The sequence below is a fragment of the Podarcis tiliguerta genome (genome assembly GCF_965153285.1).
Source record: "Podarcis tiliguerta genome assembly, chromosome: 2".
NCBI classification, from domain to species: domain Eukaryota; kingdom Metazoa; phylum Chordata; class Lepidosauria; order Squamata; family Lacertidae; genus Podarcis; species Podarcis tiliguerta.
This window is the reverse complement of record NC_139535.1, coordinates 24,544,176-24,567,867: the sequence shown is the minus strand read 5'-3', so window position 1 is coordinate 24,567,867 and position 23,692 is coordinate 24,544,176. Positions and strand designations below refer to the sequence as shown.

Here is a 23,692-nt window from a genome sequence, read left to right as displayed (position 1 = left end):
CTGGAGAGACTCATAATCTGAACTTGCAGTGTAGGCAAATCACTGTCCATATCAAAGCTGTGTCCCTTTCTTCCTGTTCTTTAAAAAGTTTGCCTCAAAAACAGTAGCAAATGAACACTAAGCCAGCTTTGCTGCCATCTACCTGACATACATGGGTTGGGTTTCTTGGGAGGCAGAAGCTAACATGGCCCGTCTTTTCCTTCCACTACGACTAATTTTTGCTGGTCTTCGTAATGAAGCAGAAACATAATTGTGCATCTCATAAAGACAACCTAATCAATTTTATTGCCTTGTTTCAGTAACATCTTGTTTATACAACAAGCTAATTTCCTGGTCATGAAGCAAAAGCACAACTTTTTTCTTATAAATAGTATAAATTATTTTATTTACAGAAACTTGTTACAAAACAAATAGACTATATATTTATTTTCTTCTTTTAAATATCCAAAGTAATTTTTTTTCTACCCCATGACATTTGTTCATGTACTATACAGCAGCCAACACAAAAAAGTTCAGCTCTGAGCAGATGCTCTTGAATATGTATACAAATTATCAAACTATTCACACATTTTACACAGGAGATTGCTTTTTCCCCCTTTCTATGGAGCCGGGCTCAACTCCAAAAGCAAGAAGCTTCCGCAGCCTACATTCTTATTGACATTATGTAGTGCTCATTAAAAAATAACAATAATCACCTTTCATAAAAAGTAGGATATTTTGCACAAAAGCATTTAAAATAAACAACCTTCTGCTTAAGGAAAGCAGAACAATCTTTTCAAGCCCAATCCCCTTCACCGTACAATTCCCCCCTTCCCAAAAAGACAAAACAGAAACAAACATCCTTGGCAATAACAACTCTTGCCGGAAGACGACTTACCGGAAGATGATAGGTTGAAACCACACTATGTGAACCGCTCTCATTCAAACCTCACTGGAACGAAGAGGGAGTTACACATTTGCTAAATCCCATTCATTTCAGCGAGGCTTGTGCAGAGGATAGCCTGGCGGCGGCTTGTGTTGCTAATTTGTAAAATTGCTTCGAGAGGTAACTTTCCCCCCCAGTAATACAAAATAATGTCAACATTCTGTTGTTGTTTTTGTTTTGTTTTTAAGTTCTAGCTGATAGCAACAGAAGAAAATATTCAAATTTACTTGTTGAAAAGTATCTCCAGAACCCTTGGCATTATTTATGAACTAGGGACTCACTTCAATCGGATCTTTTGATTTTGTTTTATCCCGCCCCTTCCGCCATCCTCTCTCCCGCGTTAATATGTAGTCATATGTAGGTGGGGAAAGCAAGCTCCAATTCTTTTTTCCAACAGAACATTCAAGTCTTTAAAGGAGAAGCTGTCTAAAAAACAGTCCAAGCTTAAAATCTAGATATATAAATCAGGCACTTTCAGTTTTGCCATTAGTTTTTTAAACCACGTAAAGACTCACATACATGTGCACACATACACAAATGCTAAAAGAAAAAGAAAAAAAAAGAATTAGAAGCCGTGTGTCATAACTAAAAGGTAGTCATCTGGGACTCAGGTCTAACTGTAAGAAATGTTGTGTATACCAGAGCAGGCTAACCATATGCATCTAAATGCCACACAGCCTTCCTGCTTAGAGAAGTGGCGCCTGCGGGCATAGACTGCAATGCCAGAGCCTTCGTTTGTATCCAGCAATTCCCAAGACATTAAAAGAAAGAGACAAAACTCTTCCCCCTCCCCCCTCCCCAAACAAGAGACATCCCTTAAAAACTGCAAAGTAGGCATGTTATCTATTGGATTGGCAGTGAACCACTTCAAATTATAAAAAAAGTATTTGCTTTTCTCTTTTTAATTAATAAATACTAGATGATTTTCAATTGTACCAAAACTGGATATAAGAAAAAAAGACCTGTGCAAAAATACATATTTAAATATGTACAATCAATTAACAAAATATGTCTTCTGAAATAGGGATACTTCAATATTTATAATAGAACAAGAAATTCCAAAATAAAGATACAAAAGTATGGGTTTCATTATTTTCGTATAATTCTTTGTTCATCATTGCAACATTTTTTAATTTTTTTATTTATTTTAGGTTAAGAAAACTGCAGGAGTCATAATGAGAAGCTGGAAAGACTATAAAAATTGTATCTCTTAAATTAATACCAAAATCTTTCTAAGAAACAACCCAGCCACTGCAAATCTTGCAAGATAAATTAAATCTGAAATTTCCTTAATTATTTACAATAAGAATGTTGTCAGACAATAAAAGCTTCAAATACAATCATTCCATTTATTACTAAGCCCCCAAAATGGAATATTGTTTGTATAATATTTAAGCAAGTCTACACTTTTGAGGGCAGGCATAAATTAAGACGTCCTCTGGTTCTATTCATGGCAAGTTTTAAAATTATAAGCCATAACAGACAGATACAGGCCACAATTCCATCCTGGAATGTCACTTACATAAGCCCCACTGAATGCGTCAGGGGGGCTTTGCGCAAGAGCATGGCTGTGTTTGTGTGAAGCTCCCGTTTCAACATGGCTTGCAATGGAGACATTCACAGTGGGAATTGGGCCCAGAGCTGCAACTCATAGAAATTAAACACAGTGGTTAACTGCTGAACTTTTTACAAAGATCTGCATGTCTTTTAAGGAGCCTAAGACTTGCTTTGATGCTTTCAGAGCAACATAATATTTATAAAACAGACATTTTTGAGTACTTAAAGCCACTAAAGGTTTAACTTATGAAAAATTTGTCAGCCTTCGAAGGTAAATCTATCAAAACCAAATTGCACTTGTGATCAAAAATATCCAACACATGGGAAGGAGTCAGTATCGATTTTCTCTCTGCGGAGCAGATACATTACTTTGGTCGTCTCCTCCCATGCCCCAAGTAAGCCAATTAAGAGGTTTTAACATTTTATAGCATCCTCTCGAAACTGAAGGGTTGTTCAAGCCCTCCCTCTTTTTAAATATTTGCATAATCATCACCATCCAAAATATTATTCCTTTACTTAAAAAACAAACACATGATCTTTTGTGAATTCAAGGCTTTAGAGTTGTCTGCATAGAGTCTTGTTGCTTCACTGTGTTTTAATAATCGTAGCAAATTGGAAAACCTCAACAGGTTTAAAAAACAAAACCCAAGCAGCTGCTGCTTGTGGTGGTTTTAGAATCCCTGATGTGCTATGCACCACCATGGTCGGGAGAGAGGCTGGGCTGTGTGAAATAGATAGGCTCAGATTGTCTAATCTCAGCAAGATCTGGTGCCCCTTTAAGGCAGAAGTCTACAGGCACACATTCCACCGAGAGCTTCTCCTGCACAAGCCCTGTTGAGGATAGATTCAGACAATCAGCTTTCTTCCTCAATGAGTACTGCTAACCATTTGGCCACGCATTTTACCAAGGATAGGAGTGGAACAGAGCTAGGTGATCTGATGGGGTAGCCAAGGTGAAATGGGCTCTGCACCTATCACTTTGAGAAGTGGTGGAAATACAGCATGCTGAGAACTGTGGCTTCAGCAGAGTCTGCAATTAGTTGGCACCCTCAGACAATCTAGCCTCACTTGATTATTGCAAGAGCAAATTCTTATTGGGGAGGCTGTCTGAATCCACAATCCAAAACACCCCCCCCCCCATTGAAATGGATAGAAATTTTACTTTCTACGGGCTTGCTGAAGGGAAGCTCTGCCTGTGTTATGACCTATGGTTTGGGGTTTATTTTTATTGTTTTCCTTTCACGTGATAAAATGTGTAGAAATTCCAGGTTGTAGTTCGAGATTCACTAGTGTCACAAACATCCAGATCAAATGATAATATTAAAGCCCTTCTGAGGATATTTCTTTAAAACAAAACACTTTTGACTCATGGGAAGGAGGGGAATGACCACTTGGGATTGGATGGCGTTTAAAACACTCCCCCTTTGCTCACAAGATGGCTGTACAAGGGGTGCATTTAACACTGAGCTCAGAATTTGAACTGGCACTTAATGCAGTCATCCAAAAAATCTGAATGTGGACTTCATTGAACGGAATGCTAATTTGGTTATGTGAACAAGGCATCAACTTACTGGAAAAAATCTTTCAAGAAAAATAGCATTGAGATTTCATTGTTTTAAAGGTTTGCGTTTTAGTTTTATAAGGACTATTTTGTGTTCTGTTTTTTAAAAGGTTGGATGGTACAACCAACTTAGATTGGCATTTTCAGTTTCCCCTACCCACCTACCCAAAACAACAAAGGCTTATGGCATACAGTATAGGTCAAGAAATATATTCTTTGGGAATAGTTTTAGAGGTCATTCACCATTTTGGATTTGAGAGTTTTGCATCTGGGTTTGGGGGGGGGATATATATATATATATTAAAAAAAGATCAAAGCAATTTTATTCAAAATCAAGCAGGCACAGCCCTCCTTCATACAATGTCGCTGTGCAACCTTATTTCATTTCAGTGGCCGTTGTACAGGACCCGACGAACACTCCACTGGAATGAATGAAGAATACTGAGCAGCTGTGCTTGGTAGATGATGCTCATAAAATTGTTCTGTACCATGTGATTTCACTATTTAAATATGCTTCTTCTTTTTTAAATTTTTTCAGTGATGGCCATGAACATTTTTGTGTTTGTTTTTTAGAACTCCTGACAGCTTCTTATCCCAAATTACTTGCAAAAGGCTGGGCAAAATGTAGACCGTTTTTGTTTTCTAAGTTGTGCTATTTTTGTATTCCAATCAAGGAACATTGCTATAAAACACTAAAGCCGTATTCCCTTGTTGAGGGCTTCTTCTTCTTCTTCTGTTTATTGTGCCTAACACATTGTGCCCCCTCCTTCGTGAGGGGTTTTCACTGGACAGTGCCAAAGGGGCAGTTAATTATGCCTATGACACTATCAGAAGAAAAGGGAAAAAAACAAGTCCACAGTAATGTTCTTTCCCAAACATTGTTTTGCCCAACCAACCTAGATCATATAGTGGCAAGGTGATGTACTCCTGTAAGTGAAATCTCACAGGGCTTTTGTAGCAAGCTGTCCAGACCACTGGTAACACTGAGAGGAAACATCCTGTGGCTGAACGGCAATCCAGAGTCCATTTCCAAGCTTCGCTGCTACAGACATGGCTTCAGGGAAACTCCTTGATTGTGTGACAGTCCAGTAGATTTCCACACCTGAGGACTGTGGGAAGCTGGGAGAACTCAAAAGGCATCTTGGAGTCCAGGATTTCCAGATGGAGATTTATTCATTTTTCCCCGCTTGTAGTGAAAATAATCCAGTTCTTTTCTTACCATGGCATTGTCTGTGTCAACTGTTAGGGACGAGCCTTTGGCTTTCGCACAAACGAAAAGAGGAAAAACAGATAGATAAATAAATATTAAATATTTTAAGTGATAAAGCTATGTCCAATTATATCATCTGGGATCCCCAAAATATGCTTTGGCAAAATTCAGTGGCACAGGTTAGCAACTAAACATCTACTTTCTTGGGGTGGGAAAAAACTATATGCATTTTATTGCTATATCATGTTAGGCATATTTCTGTATAGGGTTCTTTGTCACAGCAACAGCAAAAACCTACTTGACCCCTCCCTTTCTTATGCGTCAAAGGAAAACATTTTTTTCTCTTTTTTACACAGTATATGGGCAAAGTTCAATTACTTGTCATCAAGGTTGAAAATTATGAAGTGGCTTCTAAAATTTCAGTAAGGTTGCTGATTAAAAAAACATGAATTTCTGTTTTACTGCCCAGTCCCATATCCTCCCTTTAGTTCACTGTGGTATAATATTGTCAATTCCAATCAGCAACTTGTTCATTTGCAACAAGGCACCTGCCCCTGGTTGCTGAGATGACCAGTAATTATCAAATAAATAACTATGGAACCCATTATGCCCTGTTAAAATAATAAAAATATAAATGCTGCTTTTCTTGGTGGGTGCAGCAGATTAAAAAAAAACAACAAAACTATTAGTTGATCCACTCATGGTATTTAAGCTGTAAGCTGGCAATCTGGCGAAAGGCAAACAGACTTGAATCCCACTGGCACAATGCTATCTGTTTGAGTTGTTTTCAATGGCACAAACTAAGCTCTTCCAACTTGCAAGCAGCCCCATGGGGTACCCATTTCTGGCTATGTGGAGGAATGGACTGGATGAGAGCCAACAAACGGAAGCTCAAGCCAGAGAAGACTCAGGCACTGTCAGTGGGTGGTTCCCTAGACTGGATGGGTGGGAGGTCGCCTGCTCTTGATGGCGTTATATTCCCTCAATAAAGGAGTGGGCACACAGCTTGGGAATACTTCAAGATCCTTTGCTGTTGCTTCAGACTCAGGTGGCCTCAGTGGTGCGGAGTGCCTTCCCTCAGCTTCGGCTGGTGGCCCTAGTCTAACTTCCATTGTCTCTGCTCTGATAACAGTTAGGTTAGATTACTGCAACGCATTATACATACGGCTGCCTCTGCTAGGGCAGAATTCAGTGGCCAGGTTGCTCACCAGGGCAAAATGGTTTGAGCATTTTACATCAATCCTGGCCCGACTGCACTGACTGGCTGCCAATTAGTTTCCAGGACCAATTCAAAGTGCTGGTTCTGACTTATAAAGCCTTAAATGGCCAAAGAATGCAATACATCAAGGACCACCTCTCCCTGTATGAACTGATCTGGACCCTGCAATCATCTGTTGCCTTTCTTTGTGTGGCTCTTCCATGAGAGGTCTGGAGGGCAGCAACACAAAAATGGCCCTTTTCTGTGGTGGTTCCCTGCTTGTGGAATGCTCTCCCCAGAGAGGCTTGCCTGGTGCCTTCATTACATATCTTTAGGCTCCAGGCAAAAACTTTCCTCTATAACCAGATCTTTGGCTATTCTATGGCCTTTTAAATGTGTTTATGGAAGCAGGGTTCATTGGTTTGTTTTTGCTTTTGCTTTATTATGTATTTTGAGTTCTCATTTTGTATTTTTCTTTTCTGTACTGCTCTGGGATCGTTGGATGAAATGTGATATACAAATTTAATAAATAATAATAATAATAATAATAATATTCTCAAACATGAATGAGTCTCTGGTTTCCCATAGCTGAAAACAGGAAAGCCCTTCAGGATATATAGGTGAGTCCAGTTGGATCGTGCTATTTCCCCCAACAAGGAATCTGTGCCATGTCTTAAAAATTCAACAAGTCCCAAAAGGTGAAAGGGATTATGCTTCTAACAAACAACAGCATCCATGGGGAGTTAATAATAATAATAAACCATTTTGCAAAGCGAAGCATACACACACCCAAGATATCCAGCGCCAACATCTCTGACAAGAAAAAAATCACCTCCAGTAGGCAAGTAACTGTCCGGAATGGGAATTTGTCAAAGTAACTTGTCTGGATATCAATATGGCCCCAGTAAGATTTCATACCTGATGAAGGATAGAATTGTTCATCAGTCCTTGTGTCCCTGGGATTGCACCAGCGTGTTTCGTGTGAATGTTGTTCACTGGCGGCAATTTGGCAACCTTGTTTGCTTTGCTGCTGCTGTTTATGCTGCTTGAACCAGGCGAGCACTTTCTTTTCTTTCCTATGAATTTGTCTAGGGAAGGATGTGAATGTGAAAACCCGCCGTGCGAGTTGACCGTCAGCTCGCTGGACTGGTGAATGAACGGCCCCAACGACAGGGTGGAATCGCCACTGTTCACCATCACACTCATTCTTTTTATAGATTCTGCAGGGCTCCCAGTCGGAGGGCCCCTCCCTGATTGGTCATGTTTGAGGCTAACCGAGTTAGCTTTACCAGTCATACAGTTGAGGCTGTGGGACGAAGACATCCCAGGCGAGTGATAAGAAGCCCCAGAGTTTCCAGAGTTCACCACACAGTTCTTCCTAAAGGACTCTGTGGAATGAGAAGAAGGTGCTGGCAGCGCAGAACTGTTCTTACGCTTCTTTCCTGAGCTGCCACCGCTGCTGTTGCTACTGGTACTGTTGCAGTTGGCGCTGCTAGCAGAAGATTCCTTAGGCTTGAAAGACTTGCTGGATTTCAATTTCTGAGGTTTGCTGGACAGAGGCGACGGTACCGAGGAAAGCACTGGAGGCGTGGAAGGGGATGTAGACACTTGTCTTGATTGCATACTGCAGGCAGGTTCTGCTGCACCAAAACTTGCAGGGTTGGCATTGAGCGTAGTCCCGTGGGATGGTACCGATTTCCCACTGAGGGATAAACAGGAAGGAGACACGTGTGCTGGCGAGGGCATAGCTGTGGCGGGCAAGAGGAAACCTGTTGTGCTGGAGCCGTACTGCGACACAGGCGTCGAGCTTGTCCGGTGTGGAGCGCGCAAGGATGTAGTGTTGCTTGTCGCTGGAGGAATTTTCCTAGGGAAAAGCAGGTCGTTAATGCTCCGTGGGTTAATTCTATTTTGCCCACTTGAAATAAAAAAAATCTGCTACCTTAACAGAAAGAAGACTGAAAAGGTACAGTGGGCACAGAGTCAAAGGCCCTACACAAATGGCCATCAGAATTAGATACCAGGGACCCCCCTTGTCCACCTAGCTTCACCAAGGGTTGCCAGCATTCCTGCTGGCAACCTAACAGATTTTGAAGAAAGCAATGCCCAAATCTCCCCTAAGAACCTGGTAATAGCTCTGTTGGACCAAGCCAATGGCACCTCTAGTCCAGCACTCTGTTCTCACAGTGGCTAACCAGAGGCCCATGGGAAACCTGCAGGAAGGCCTGAGCACAACACTATTCTTCTCTCCTGCGGTTTCCAGCAACTGGTATTCAGAAGTTTTTCTGCTCTCTTCTGTCCAAAAGGGTTCTCTCGCTCAGACCTCTGGGTTGGCTGCCTGAAACTGGCAAATGATCTCACAATGTATACAAGTGTTACCTCTCTTGTGCTGGGTACTCAAGGCTACACTGGTAGTTCATTAATTGGGAAGGATGCCTCAGTTGAGGAAATGGATCATTTCCATTAATTTAGAAACACCTAAGACAATGGGTTCATGCTTAATGTTAACACTCCTTAACTGCAAAAGAAAACACGTTTTCCTCCTTCACCCTGTGCGTGCAAAACACCCCACTTCACAATGACATATATGACAGCCTGTTCTGTTTCTACTCACTTCCACATCTGTGAGTTAAGATGCTTGTCCACCATGACATTAAGTGCACATCGAATATGGTTCCACCGCTTATCAAACACGTAGTAACCTCTTCCAATTTGTCGACTACCAAATGTGCAAAACTGGGGGAGAGGGATAGTTACTTTAGTAAATTTCTCAACCAGATGTTGCATATTAGCAAATATAAAATAAAGCAAGGACAAATAAAACAGTTGCAATAAAACAACATACAGAAAGAATTACAAGCACTCATGATCATCTGTGGCTCTCTTACAACTCAGAATTTCCATCTGAAGGAATCCAACAAATATACTACATATCTTATAGAGCAGCCGATCCTGCCCAAAGATCATATTTCTCTGTGGAATACTGATGCTAAAAGCAGCCTTTCAGCTTCTCTGTCACCAGGCTAGCTTCTTGTGTTTAATGCCTACCACAGCAATTGCAACCAACCCGTGTGATTCAGTATTCAGCAGTATTCTGTATCCAGACCCACAGCTACATCTGAATGCTCCTTCCTCCAGAGAACATGAAGTATTGCTGCTTATACACACACATTTAAAACACCAAGCAAGGGAAATACAAGGAAAATATAAATTGGGAAACGTACAGCAGCTGGTTGAGGATGATGATCTGAATAAAGACAATCCAGTTTTTCAACAGGCTCTTCTTTTTCATCACATTCTCCCTCATCGCTGGATAACCGAGATGCTGGCTCAGCTGCAGGTAAGGGAGCATGTGGAGATTCATGGACTGATGGAGATTCATTTGGGGCATTCCCACTTTGTTGGGCTGGGCAGCCGGGAGGCCTTCATAAAAGAGGAATCACAGTTAAATGCCAACGAACGTTTCATAACTTGGCTTAAAAATGTATTAATGCATTTTTATAGAACAAAGGTCGTAGATTTAGAGCACAGGACCTATTCCTATATTATATATGCAAAATGGCACAATGAATTGGCAGACCAATCCCACAACAGTGTCAAAAGTAAGCAATAAGCACTTCACTAGAGGTTGATGACAAGCAGCCTAAGAAGAACAGGAAACAGAGGGAGATCCACATGTTCTCTCTCTCTCTTTTCTAACCTTTCTGGTGGTCAAAGGCTTCAAGCACTTTGATGAACTGAGAGTTGGTGTAAATTCAGCCTCCCCCAACCTGGTACCCTCAGATGTTATGGACAACAATTATCATCAGTACCAGACAGCATGGATAGTGGCCAGAGATGATGGGGGCAGTAATCCAACAATATCTGGAGGGCAGCAGGCTGGGAAAGGCTGGTGTAGTGGTTTGAGCAGTAGACAAGGACTGAGGAGACCCAAGTTCCCATTTGCGCTTAATCACAAAGCTCACTGGATGCCCATGGACCAGTCACTCAGTCTCATACAATTGACAGGGTTGTTGTGAGGACAACATGGGGGTGGGCAGCAATATATCCATATATTGCCTTGAGTCCCTCTGAATAGAAACAAACACCATCTATCTCACATATCCAAGCTGTTACAATTTGTATTTTAACATGAAATTACGACACATATGCACATGCATGAAGAGTAATAGTTTCTTACAAAAATAATAATGGACCATTGTAGATCCCTGAAAATCTGTTCTAGAGAGTTGGGGAACCCTACAAAACCACTCAGAATTGAGAGTGTGGGGGGCTGCAGGGGGAAATCTCTGTCTTACATTAATGCAGCCCTCTGCTGAATCAAAGCTTGCACAGCTCTTCCGACACAGAAAGTACAGGGGGTTCATATGCCGAAAATACAGCTGAAAACAACTATGTGAACCAACCCTAAACTGGGCTTTGGTAACTACAACGCCTTCTGCCTTAGAGCGCTTGCTTGACAGTCGTTCTTAGAAATTAAAGCTTACCTTACACAGATTGCCTGGAAAAACCTTCTGCTCACACAATGTGTTGATAGGATTTTCATTTTTAACCAAAGGCAGACTAATTGCAGAAATGTTTCTCGGCTTTAGAGAGAGGCATATGGTGACTCCTGGCCTCCAATTCAGAAGAATGGAGACCTTGACCAAACTTTTTCAACTATTTGGCATTTACAGCCTTCAGCCCCCGCTCTATTAATGTTCTCATGCTTCTTGACTGTGGAACAGGTCACAATGATCTGGGCTTACCTGAAAATATCTAGGTGGTCTGATCATTTACCTTCATTAACTTGTTACCATGCTAAGCTTAATAAGCAGAGCTAATTCAGATCAATCCAAAGCTTGTGAGAGTACAACATAAAAGCATGCTGCATTGCCTATAGTGGTGTCATAGGAATTCTAATGTGAGACTGTAGCATGGGTCAGTGCAGACACTTAAAATCTTAAAATGGGAGAGCTTGTGCTACCTGGAGAGGCACAAATGGAGCAGATGGACCAGACAAGCAAGTATTCACCAGGCCTAATGCAGAAAGTCACAATTCCTCAACTTCCCTCACCAAAAGTCACTGGGTGATTTTCTTTACCTTGGAAGACTGGGGGTGTGAGGTTTGGGTTTAGTAGGTACTAAAGGCTTTGATTCTGTAGGAATAACTCCATGAGAATTTTGGTGCAGCTCCTGGGAAGTTCTTGAAGGTGAGGGATGTGGTTCCCTGAGAGGGGGCATCTGCTGATGATGATCCAAATGGCGGAGTAATTCTTTTTCCCTGGTTTTGCTTTTGTGCTCAGCTAGTAATAAATCAAATCGTTTCCTTCGACCCTGTACAGCTCTCCGTTGAGTTAGGGAATGTGTCTGGAAATTAAAAGGCAACCAATTACTCCAGGTTGAAGAGGTATATCTGTGCAATCTATATAAAACCAAGCCTTGTATTGTTATGTCTGGCATTTTACTAGTGCAGATTTATCCCGTTTGCTTTTAGGAAAACAGAGCACAATACATATGGGGAGGTGGGTAGAGTGGTCATTTATGAAGCATTTTTGGATCAGGAACAGTGGAATGGGGAGAATTGGTAGTGGTGGGGAGACCTGGAAGAATACCAGGAATACAGAGAGGAAAATGGAAAAGAGCCTATTATATGCATCATATGTCTGGCTGCATAAATATATGAACTGGCATGAAGTGACACAGGCCAAACTTTCAAACAGGACCTGCAAATGCCATGTGCCATACTTGCATCTGGCATTAAGAAGATATTAAAAGTGAGCATTAAACCCATTAAAACGTCACAATCATGGAGTTTCCTAGCTCATGGTAAATCAAATTCATTACATATGGTCCTAACCATAGGTAGTACAGGAATTAACACTGGATTGTGTATCCAAGTTCTGCAGTGTTTGTGATATAATATAATGGTGTTTCTTGAATTTCATTAATACCCACTTAAACATAGAAATGCCATTTTGTTAAATTACATTAGCTGGTGCTCCCTCTGCTGGAAATATAGGTGTTGTGCACAGCAGTTAAAGGGTTTTGTGTACAAGCCATTCTTCAACATGTTATAGCTATAAATACCCTACCCTACATTTTTAGTGCCAGTTCAAACCCAGCCAGAGATTCACAGTTGCACATCATCTTTGGTAATAAGCAAAGAGGTTTGCAGTATTGCCCTAGTAAGGGAGCTGAGGTGACAGTGTGAATGCAATTCAGAGCATATCTGATCTGTATTTTTATACTGCATTTGCTTATTTTCTTTAATCATTTCATTTGCATTATTTTAGGATAGTAATTCCAGTATCTGAATTTTCCCATCAGAATTTCCTGTGGCCTTGCCTTGTTTCCCCATGTCAAAAGATGAAGCCGTATTTAAGCAGAACTCCCTATTTTGCCAAAACCTATTTGAGTATCTCCCAATTTTTTTAAAAAGTGGGTGGAAGGGAGGAACTGGAACCATTTAGATGCATTGTCTGAAAACACATAAATGAAGATTTAAATTAAACTAGATTTTCTTCCTATTACAGTCTAGCTCTAACCTTCTTACTAGCTTCCATAACAGAGTTTTCTAAGTTGTTTTCAGGAAGTTGTCTGAATCACCTAAATCATACTTTGACTTCTCCGTCCTGATGTTCAGAAAACTTAGTTTAAGAAGGCATCTTACCTTGCATGTCAAAGACCTAGTACAGGGTTTCTTCGTTTCTATGTCAATGACGCCACAGTAGATATCAGGATCAAATTCTCTCTCTGTTAAATACAAATAATAATAATACAAATAATAACAATGCAAACAACAACAACAGCAATTTGTGCTTCATTCAGAAATTGAATTTGTTCATTTCAATGCAGAACTAACCCCAGAGTTGCTTTTGAGTTTAAGATGTGAAACCAAGTAAAGGTATTGCCACACTTGTTTTTTTCTTTACACCTACGGCCCTCTTCTTTATAGAATCCGTGAAAAAGAAACCACACAGACTCAAAGAGCATGCTTTGTAAAGAAATATAAATTAAAGCAAAACTAGAAAAATGAATCATACTGTCATATTCTAACGGTTCAGTGTTACTGACATATACCATACACTTTAAGTCAAGTGGAAGCCACATCTCTCTTACATTTATATAGAAATCTGTATATGATGCTATAGGTAAGAAAACGGGAGGAAAACCTTCTTAAATTCATATATTAAGATTTCAAAAACACACAAACTGAAGAGATTAAGGAGCAGGTGCGCTTATTTTTTTATTTAAAAAATAACAGTGCTCTTTTTTAACTGTACATGCTTCCATAACTGGCAAAATTCCATAACTGTGGGTCCATAAATGGTCACAGCAGCTAAGACCCAAGAGATCTACATGTGCAACCCCCCATCCCCTAAGTGCTTTTCTTCCGATCCCCTGTCCAAGAGTCAACACACTGTTCATGGCTTGCCTCATTTGCTATCAAAGCTTCCAAGTTGAAAACTATATAGCTGTGTGGACTGTGTCGGTTCTTGGCCTTTATCTAGGGCTATTTCTTGCACCAGGGAAATGATTTCATACCACTTAATTCACCTAGGAGGATTAAAAAATATATATATTATACTTCAAATGAGGGACACTTTAAAGGAAATAGTGAACGCTTTCACTATTAATCAGCACTTGCGTATTTCGTTTTGTGCATTTCTAGCTCATGCCACATTATGATGATTTAAGGCACATTTAATAATGTTGGCTAGGATCCAAGGAAGGCTGGGCGTGCATAGGTGGCTGATTTTTCTGATCAGCAGGATCTCAAATAGTGCTGCACCAGAAGGTCCAAGAAGGGATGGAGGAACACCAGAAAAAGGGAAGTAATACCTGTGCAAGAACACCGCACACGGTGCTATGGAACCAACCAAGAGTTAGCATTTAGATCAGGCATAGGCAAACATCAGCCCTCCAGATGTTTTGGGACTACAACTCCCATCATCCCTAGCTAACAGGACCTGTGGTCAGGGATGATGGGAGCTGTAGTCCCAAAACATCTGGAGGGCCGAATTTGCCTATGCCTGATTTAGACAGCATTTCTAGTGCACAAGATTTATTATCATACAGCAGCTCTGCTCTCCTCAGATGTCACACTAAACTTTGGCACAGCAATATGTGAAAGAGCCCAAACCTTGCATGTTCCATGTCCCCTCCCAGACCCAGAACTTTGGTTAACCAGTTTCGCAAATCATTGGCTTGTTAGAAATTAACCACAGTACATCTGAAGCCGGAAGACAATGCTTCTGAAGCCTTGCCAGTTGCTCTTTTATTTTTATTGTTAGCAAGCGAGGGGGGGGGGGGGAATGCCATATAATAATTACCTGACAATCTTTTGTGTAAAAATTTCCTATTATTTGTACTCTCGTCTTGCTTCTTTTCCGAGTATGGAGGCACAGAGAGAAGACCTTTACCATTCAGTATCTGTCCAGGGGAAGGCAAGGGTGGCTTTGGTATTGAGGGATTAAGGCCAGTCTTTATTGAGGAGCTCACAGTAGTAGAACAGGTTGGACCAACAGCAGGTTTCAATAGTGCACCATCTATCTTTGGGTGTATTTTTTCCACTTTGACAGATGGAGTCATGCTGCAAGGAGGAAACAGGTCATTTATTATCAAATATGTAGACTGCTTTTCATCAAAGCAGTTTCCAACACAAAGTAAAATACAGCTGAAACAGAAATTAGGAGCAGTGATAAAACAAACAACCCTAAACTCCAGAGCAGATCAGCCAGGTCCTCTAAAAGCCTGGGAGAACAGATGCATCTCCATTAGATATGTAGCCATCCATAGGCCTCTAAGGGGAAGGGAAATCCACAGTTGGGATGTAATTACTGAGAAGGCCATATAGCACAACCTCACACATTCTCTGATAATCAGTGCCCTCCACCAATCTGATAGCACAGGCTGGCTGATATGGGAAAAGGTGGTTCCAAGCCACATTGGTAGCCAGTGTAGATCATACAAAATAGATGCTGTATGATGTGTAGGGCAAGCAAAATTGTGGCCAAGGTGTTTCAACCGAGGAATGGCTACAGCTGCTGAACCGGCCATAGCTGGCAATAGGCACCACTAGCCAACAAAACTACCCGAGCTCCCAATGACAACAATGGATCTAGCAGCACCATGTACCTGCTGCTTCAGAGACAATGCAAACTCCACCCAGAACATGCCAAATACACAGTTGCCAAACATTAGAACCATCCACCAACAGCACCTCTCCTCTAGTGAGAAACCACCTTCCATTTAGTAGCCCTCATCCAGTCCATTACTACCTCCAGCCACCAGTTCAGCAGAGACATAGCTACATCTGATTCAGATGGTATGAAGGAAAGAGCTGGGTGCCATCAGCATACTGATACCACCATGCCTTAACCGTCAATGAGTGCATCCAGCAGCTTCATACAAATGGGAAACAGCACTAGGAACAGAATGAAAAAACTGTACTGTGCTTTTTGATGACTAAAAAACTGTGGAATAAGTTAGAGCCTGCATACTGATTATGTGGGTTTTTGAATTTTATGGCCTTTAAAAAAAAAAATTTAAATCAATTTTTTTAAGAGGAAATACAAGAAACAAACGTATTTTGCATTTTTTGCTGTTGACCCCAATAATTTATGTGTGTCACTATTCCGTTTTACCAGAAAAGTGAACATCTCAATAAAGGTTCCCTGCCCCTTTTTAATTTGCAAACGGTCCCATGCTCAATACAATCATTAGTCATAGTTGGGTGTTTGATGGGTGCACAGACCACAATGTGAATTGCCCATCTGGGCAAAGGTTGCCACTAGATCCAAAGGATCCCATGGACTAAAAGAGTGCTTCCGTTAGTGGAGGACAAAGTCTGGATCCAACTTACTGTGTTCAATTCAAAATAGAAAATAGGATGTCTGGCTGCTCATCTCCCTTTTATAAAGCGTATGCACATTTTATTCGATCACGTTTGTTCTTCTTTCTCAGGTACACAATATATCAGATTCAGCTGTTCACTTTTAGAGTATGTGCGCAGAAACCATTTGACATTTAATACATTTCTACTTCAATGTTGCACCAGTATGATTTCTATGTCCAACAACTTTATAATGTAAACCGCCCTGTGATCTTTGGAGGCAAAGTAGTGTACAAAATTAAGAAATAATAATACACAAAATATAAAAATTAGTGGGTGGCCCTGATCTTCTAACTCAGAAGTTTCCAGCATGCTTAGGAAACTCAGGAAACATATTTAATCCCAGTTTGCAACTTGTAACCAACTCTTAACTTTCTTTTTGCCATATGAGCATGTTTCCTTTTTTTCCAATTTGATATGGTTTTTCTCTTTTTCTATATCACCCTTCCCCTTCCAGAAACATTAAAAAGTGCGGCAGTGATGCTGCTGGTGCAGCCTCCATATTGGATTGCAATATAATTTTAAGTCACAGCTCAGCAGCTAAAAGACCAAAGCCCTACCCTGGCGCAGATCAAATATTCTGCATGAATCCTATAGGCTAAGCCCTTCTTCTGTTGTACCCATGTGAATTATCCTCTTCTTTCCCTTTCCAGCACTAGTGAAGTATATAGGTCTACACACTATATTTAATGATAACCATTGTTACCTCTAACAATTATTTGCAAACCACCCACACCCCGGTTTCATGCAAGCATGGTTCCTATTAGCTCCAGAACATTATGTGCCACTATACTAGTGACTGGACGAGAAAGGGAATGGGTGGGTGGAAGATATGCATCGATCTTATGCCAGTTGCTGGGAAGGAGCCCTAGACCAAAATGAAATATGCCTTTTCAAAATGAGATACGCAAAACTGAGATAGTATTTGTATCCATTGCTAAACATTGAGTGCCTCTCCTTATAAGAGCATACTCACATTTTGTCATGGGGACCTTTGCTATGTACCAGGTGCATTGGCCTATTGTTTCCACTGATTGGCGGCTTGTCTTTGGGTGACTTCAACAACTTGGAACTGGATGATGACGATGCACTAGTACCTCCGCCACTGGATGAACGACTGCTCCCACCTCCGCTGCTACCTTTGCTTTTTGAAGTCAGAGGCGAAAAGAGGGAGAATACTGAAGAGGAAGGAGGGGTTAAAGGTGGCTTGCTGGAGGAGCTGTGTCTTCTTTCTGGAAGGGAAAAAGAAGGAGCATGTTAGCAAACACCGAGAATATGGAACTGGTTCTAAACCAGGTTGGAACTTCTCCTGCTCCACTGCATGTGGAAATAAAAAGCTGCTTTTTCTGGACACAGATTGCTGCTGTGCGCTGGCTTTCCACATTGTGACCACTGTTTTTCCATACAGCTGTTGTTTTACGTTTTGTTTTGCCATTGATTGCTTGGTTATTGTTGGTACTGTTTTAACTTGGTAAACCACTGTGAAAATGTTACAGGAAGTAGTGGCACACATTTTATAATAATAATAATAATAATAATAATAATAATAATAATAATAATGGTGTTCATTTGGGTCAGTGCGAATATCTCTTTGCTGTAGCTTGTCTTTTGTCCCCCAGGGATCATCCCACTCTCTCCAAGCTATCAGCTGGCAATGGAAAGAAGTGCCGGAGAAGGTGGCAGGGCAATTCGTCTCAAGTGGGAAAACGGCCTAGTCTGGCCCTGGGCAGGGTCCTAGAAACCTCAGGTTTTTAGTTGGCAGCCGCAGCCACCTATTCCTCTGGTGGTCATGCACATCTCCCATTTATCCACTCTAATGTGGCTGGCAGCTGAATACAGTGGTACCTTGGGTTATATACGCTTCAGGTTACAGACTCCTCTAACCCAGAAATAGTATCTCGGGTTAAGAACACTGCTTCAGAATGAGAACAGAAATTGTGCTCTGGCGGCACGGCGGCAGTGGGAAGCCCCATTAGCTAAAGTGGTGCTTCAGGTTAAGAACAGTTTCAGGTTAAGAATGGACCTCCAGAACGAATTAAGTACTTAACCCGAGGTACCACTGTTCAATCCCTTGAACAGCAGCACTGCATTGAAGTCATTATGAAAGTTTTATCTAGGGTCATTCAAACTTATTTGTTACATTTATATACAGCTCAAGTCCTCTTGGCAGTTTACAAACTTATATGAAAAAACCCACTAATTATCATTTAAACTTTTGCCATCACCATCAGTTGTAAACAATACTAATCAGAAGGAATATGATCTAAAAGTCAGCATAGACACAGCATGGTAAAACCATTTCAAAACCAGAAAAAGAACACTGTCGAATATGCTTTTTGTAATTAAAAGGCCTGGGCAAATAAAAAAGTCATGGCATCTAAAAGATTCAGTGGGTGTGACCAGTGCTTTTTTTCCCCTCTTAAAAATGTTTAGGGGTACTCTCATTTTGACTCAAGAAAATCACCATTTTATAGTTCAAATCGGGAAAAACAAATACAGTAAATGGACAAAAGTACAAAGATTCACAAAATGTTTAGGGATATGCGTCCTCCTGCGCCCCCCCCCCCCGGGAAAAAAGCACTGGGTGTGACACAAGCCTCTTGGGGGAGGGCATTTTATAAAGAGGGCATCAACACTGAAAAGGCTCTCTCCCTAGTAATACCCACCTTGTATTAATAAGTGGGAAACCTAGAGAAAGACCTCCAGTGAAGATCTCAAGTACTAGGCAAGTACATATAGGTGAAGGAGTGCAAGTTTCTGGTCTGCATGTCAAACCATGCAGTGTGCAGAGCTTAGCATGTCATATGAATGCAGGCTTGTGGTTTAGATCTCCTGGACAAACCATAGCCATAAACTCCAGAAAGAATCTTGGTTGTAGCTTGTGGGTAGTCTGGCGAAAGCTAAACCATGAGTCAAGTTCAAACTACGTACATGCTAAGCCAAACCATGGTTTAGTAGTCAGGGACGAGCTAGGTGGTCATGATCTCTTCTTTGGAAACCCACGTGCTTGTGCTAATGTGTGATGTGCACACCAGCCCATTCATTAAGCAATACTACATCCATTAGGTAATGAAGAAGTGTGAGTCTGCTACATTCACTGTCAAAGGGAGTAGGCTGCCGAACACCTGTTGATGGAAATCGTAGGCGAGGAGAAAGCTCCATGCTTTCTCGTGGGCTTCCCATTGGCATCTTGTTGGCCAATGTGAGGAAAGGATGCTGGGCTGGATGGGCCTCTGGCCTGATCTTGCAGGCTCTTATGATCTTAACCAGGCTCAAGGCTGATAAGTGTAGGCTCCTGAGGCTTCAAACTACTGTAATTTAATCACATCCCTTAGATTCAAATCAGTACAGTGGTACCTCTGGATGTGAATGAGATCCATTCTGGAGCCCCGTTCGCATCCAGAAGCGAACGCAACCCGTGTCTGTGCATCTGTGCATGTGCATGATTCGCCGCTTCTGTGCATGATGTCATTTTGACCGTCTGCGCATGCACGAGTGGCGAAACCCGGAAGTAATGCACTCCGTTACTTCCGGGTCGTCACAGCATGCAACCCGAAAATACTTATCCCGAAGCTACTTCAACCCGAGGTATGACTGTATTCAAAATTCAGCATTAGGACTTATGATACAGGCACAGGATTTTCTCCCCTTACTGTAACAGAAGAGCCAGACACTTTTAAAAGGAATGTGTATTTCCAGTTTTATCAGTTGTTAATTTAAAAAAGTATAATATGAAATGAAATCTAGCAAAAGCATATTACCATTGCACTATCTGGAAGGGCTACAAAACCAAGCTTCCTTGCAGATTATCTAGGTATTTTTTATTTATTTATTGCTAGTCTAGTATTTCCTACGACTGAAAAAAAAAAGCAGAAACTTGGCAGGGACTATTTCCTCCATTACCTAACTCTTGCCTCCAGAATACACATAGTCCTCTATTTAGGTACTGCAGTGATTCTATGAGCAATACTTTTCTCCTCCCCTTTCCCTGTTCATAACCTGACCAGACCAGTTATGGCAGAACTCTGACAAGAAACCAACACCGGAAGCTCAACACAAATCCCCAAAATGATTATACAGATTTTTGAATATGTTTAGCCTTGATTATAAAGGCTGCTGGAATGGCTGTATAGTTAAGGCGAGTTGCTTTTTCACCTTTCTATCATTTTAAAGCCTGAAAATGCTATTCATCAAAAAATCAAGACAAATTATATCAGTAAGAAATTTGGCTTGAAAATCTGCCTTGTGAAGGATATAAAGAGTAGCTGAATCACAGCAGTTTTAAAACCTTTCTTTGAACTACACCCTTTCCATTCAATTCTTTGCTCATCCAATACATACACTGAATATGTAGAGGGAAATATGATTTAGGGCAGAAAGATCAAGGGAAAGTGTGAATGCCTGGAGGCTAAGGTGTAAACTGGCTGGGTAAGAGAACGTATTTAGATGGCACAGATGTTGAGGTCGAGTGCCTGAACTTCTAATTTCCTTGCTCTCTGGTGCAGAAGCAGATCTGTGAGCACCTTTAATGTTTCTCTGGAACTGAAGGTTTTGGATCCAAGAACTGCAACTAGAGTCTGTTCTATTCTGGGCACAACTAGAGAAACTGTTTTGTGCACTTTTTAACCTTTGGGTTTAACAAATATCCGACCTGCTTTAAACCTGTTATGAAAGAAGTTACTAGTAAGCAATAAGGTTGTATAGATAAACCTGTCAAGTATACATTCCTACTGCATAACTGTTCATTCAAACACACACAAGATCTGAGAAGAGACACATCTCTTCCTCTTTCCAGAGTGTCTACCCACCAATTCATCACATAGGAGACAGTGGCATTATTCATTAATCAAGTCGTTACCCGCTTATGGATCTGCCGCCCCCAGATATCTCATAAGGAATCACAAGAAAAACAGTGGTATCAGGAAAACTCTGGAATAGCCCTGCGTAAGCCTCACCGACTCTTCATACGAAATAAGAAAAAGTCTGAAAAGGCCCCTTCAGATTAACCTAATATTTTTTCCAACCAAAAATCTGCATAGCTGTTTTTTATACCACACATAAATGAAGACTCAGCAATTGGTAGCCCTATGCAGTATGTCTCCTCTGTGAGGTTCTCAAGATTTACTGATATTTATAAACATCAGCTTTCTTTTCTGAAATTAAAGTCTACATCCTTGCATGAGGTCACAGGCCATCAAATTTTGGTCAGCTTTCACACCTCAGCTATAGGAATGAAAATCAGACATCTAAATGTGTGCTTTCGTTTTTATAAATAATAGAGGAATATCCCATGTTTGTACATCAAGACATGAAATAATATTTGGGGAGGAGGTCATTACCCATCCCAATATGAATATATCACTTCCTGAAAAGGTAGCATTGCATAGAGAACAGACTGGGGGAACTGCAAAGCCAGGATGAAGGATCTACTCATCTGAAATTCCAGCAGCCTTGTTGGGTGTGTGTGTAAATTTAATATTTCATGTTCATCTGTGTACACATTTGTGGCCAAACCATAAATTATCTTGAAGCATGCTTGCTATTTCAGGGTCTGTGATAGTAATTGCACAAATAGCAACAAAAAGAATTACAATCGGAATATGTTAATATGCAAGTTTGATGCTCTTGCTTGATTTATGACCAAATTTCACAGTGGTGCACTAAATGCAAACTCTAAATCCGAGGATTGCCACTCCATCCCAAGAACAACATAATCCCTGGATTATTTGATCAATCACATGATCAATCATAGATGGGGTGAAAACACCACCACCAATTAGTAAGAGGCACAAAGAATCCTAATTCAAGTTTATTCTTAATTGTTAGGATTGGCATTGAAGCTAATTCATCCCTTTCTCGAACACCTCGAAATCAACCAGACCCTCCCAGCCAATCAGCAAAATAAGGTAGGGCTCTCTGAGGTGTCAAAACTACACATTTAAACTTAAAAATGAACCACATGCTTCTGTTGTAATTCTGAGTTCTAAATAAAAAGTGGGGGGACCCCAGAAGTCTGGGAGCAAATAAATCTTTGCATTGATTCACTTCTAGTTTTTCTCTTAGTAATCTTCCACCATATCCGAAAACAGGCCATTTAGTCTATTTACAAAACTACGTGCTGTGCAAGTATATTTGCATTTTATAGCCTAGTAAATTGTGTGCTTCTAAATAGGACAAAGTACTAAGTGCCAAGTGTCTTTTTATAACAATGGCGAGATTCCCAGAGTGGATTTGCTAACTTACTATTTGGAGGCCTTAAAAGTTCAGCAGTGCTTTAGGATTTTGCTAGAGCCAATATTAGTGATACTGGACCCTTACAAGAAGCAAAAAGAAAAAAGAAAAGACTAGATATTTCTACCTTCTTAGTTACTGTACACTTAGCAAATCTTAAATCCCAATACAAGTCAATGTTAAAAATAATATCTGATCCATTCATTGGCAAGTTACTAGTACTGTATCTTCTATTTTACATCATCTTAAAATGACAGGGGAGTTACACTGTAACACACACATATATAAACTATTGGTTGAGAAACTGATGTAACAACTAACACTCATTAATTTGCAATGTACAGTTTTAATTGACAGAAATATCATTAACGACATTTTTCATTAGGCGACTCAGGCAGTGTTTGTTAATTGTTTTGACAATGAAGTCTTCAATGGTGATATAAATTTCAATATTAGACTAGGACGATAAAGGTAGAAAAATGGCATATCTAGACAAAATTACAAATCCAACGTTTCTTGTACCAAAATATTTTTAAGCAGGAACTGAGCAACAGATGTAGATTTTGGATATCCAACAACAAATGAGACCCTCATGTGAAGGGGCTTTTGTGAGGTAACTGATGAAATTATGTATTATGTCTTCTTCTGTTTGAAAAGTGTGAATACTTGGACCTAAGAAAATGGGGAAATAACTGAAGTATTTTTATCTGTAAAGCCACCCTGTGAGTAATATTATATAGGGTATTATAGTATGAAAATCAAGGCCTAGAGAGAGTGCAACTCTCTTATCTGGTAGTAATTAAAGAGGAGATCTGAAAGACAGAATCTGCTGCTTATCCAGTATTAAGCTGATACTTTGCAGGAGAATTACTCTTAGATTTTACTGGCAGCACCCTCACTCCCCAGCCTAAAGAACCCACTTGAGATCAACTATCCCTTCTCAGGACATAAAATCATGGCATTACACCTCAAACCTCACACAACTGTACATTAAAGCTTGAAGTATGTGACAAGAACAGCTCATATCACACGTCCCATCTCTCTGTGTATGATATGACAGATACCAGAATATAAATTTGAGAGTTGTCAAAATTGTATTTTAAAAGCATGACCTCATGAACTCACGCTGAGGTGAA

General features: G+C 40.6%; 1 protein-coding gene across 3 annotated transcripts in view; it reads right to left on the bottom strand.

Moving 5' to 3' along the window:
* Nucleotides 1-262: 262 nt before the first annotated feature.
* The window catches only part of ATXN7 (ataxin 7), a 94,161-nt gene continuing 70,731 nt past the window's right edge, over nt 263-23,692 (bottom strand). For all 3 annotated transcript variants that reach the window (XM_083424948.1, XM_083424947.1, XM_083424949.1), the window contains 8 exons: nt 17,302-17,557; nt 14,764-15,023; nt 13,101-13,183; nt 11,532-11,797; nt 9,673-9,871; nt 9,063-9,184; nt 7,370-8,315; nt 263-5,303 (listed from right to left, as the gene is read on the bottom strand). In XM_083424948.1, the coding sequence (XP_083281074.1) occupies nt 5,286-5,303; nt 7,370-8,315; nt 9,063-9,184; nt 9,673-9,871; nt 11,532-11,797; nt 13,101-13,183; nt 14,764-15,023; nt 17,302-17,557 (2,150 nt within the window). In that variant the 3' untranslated portion in view covers nt 263-5,285. The remainder of the gene's footprint in view (nt 5,304-7,369; nt 8,316-9,062; nt 9,185-9,672; nt 9,872-11,531; nt 11,798-13,100; nt 13,184-14,763; nt 15,024-17,301; nt 17,558-23,692) is intronic.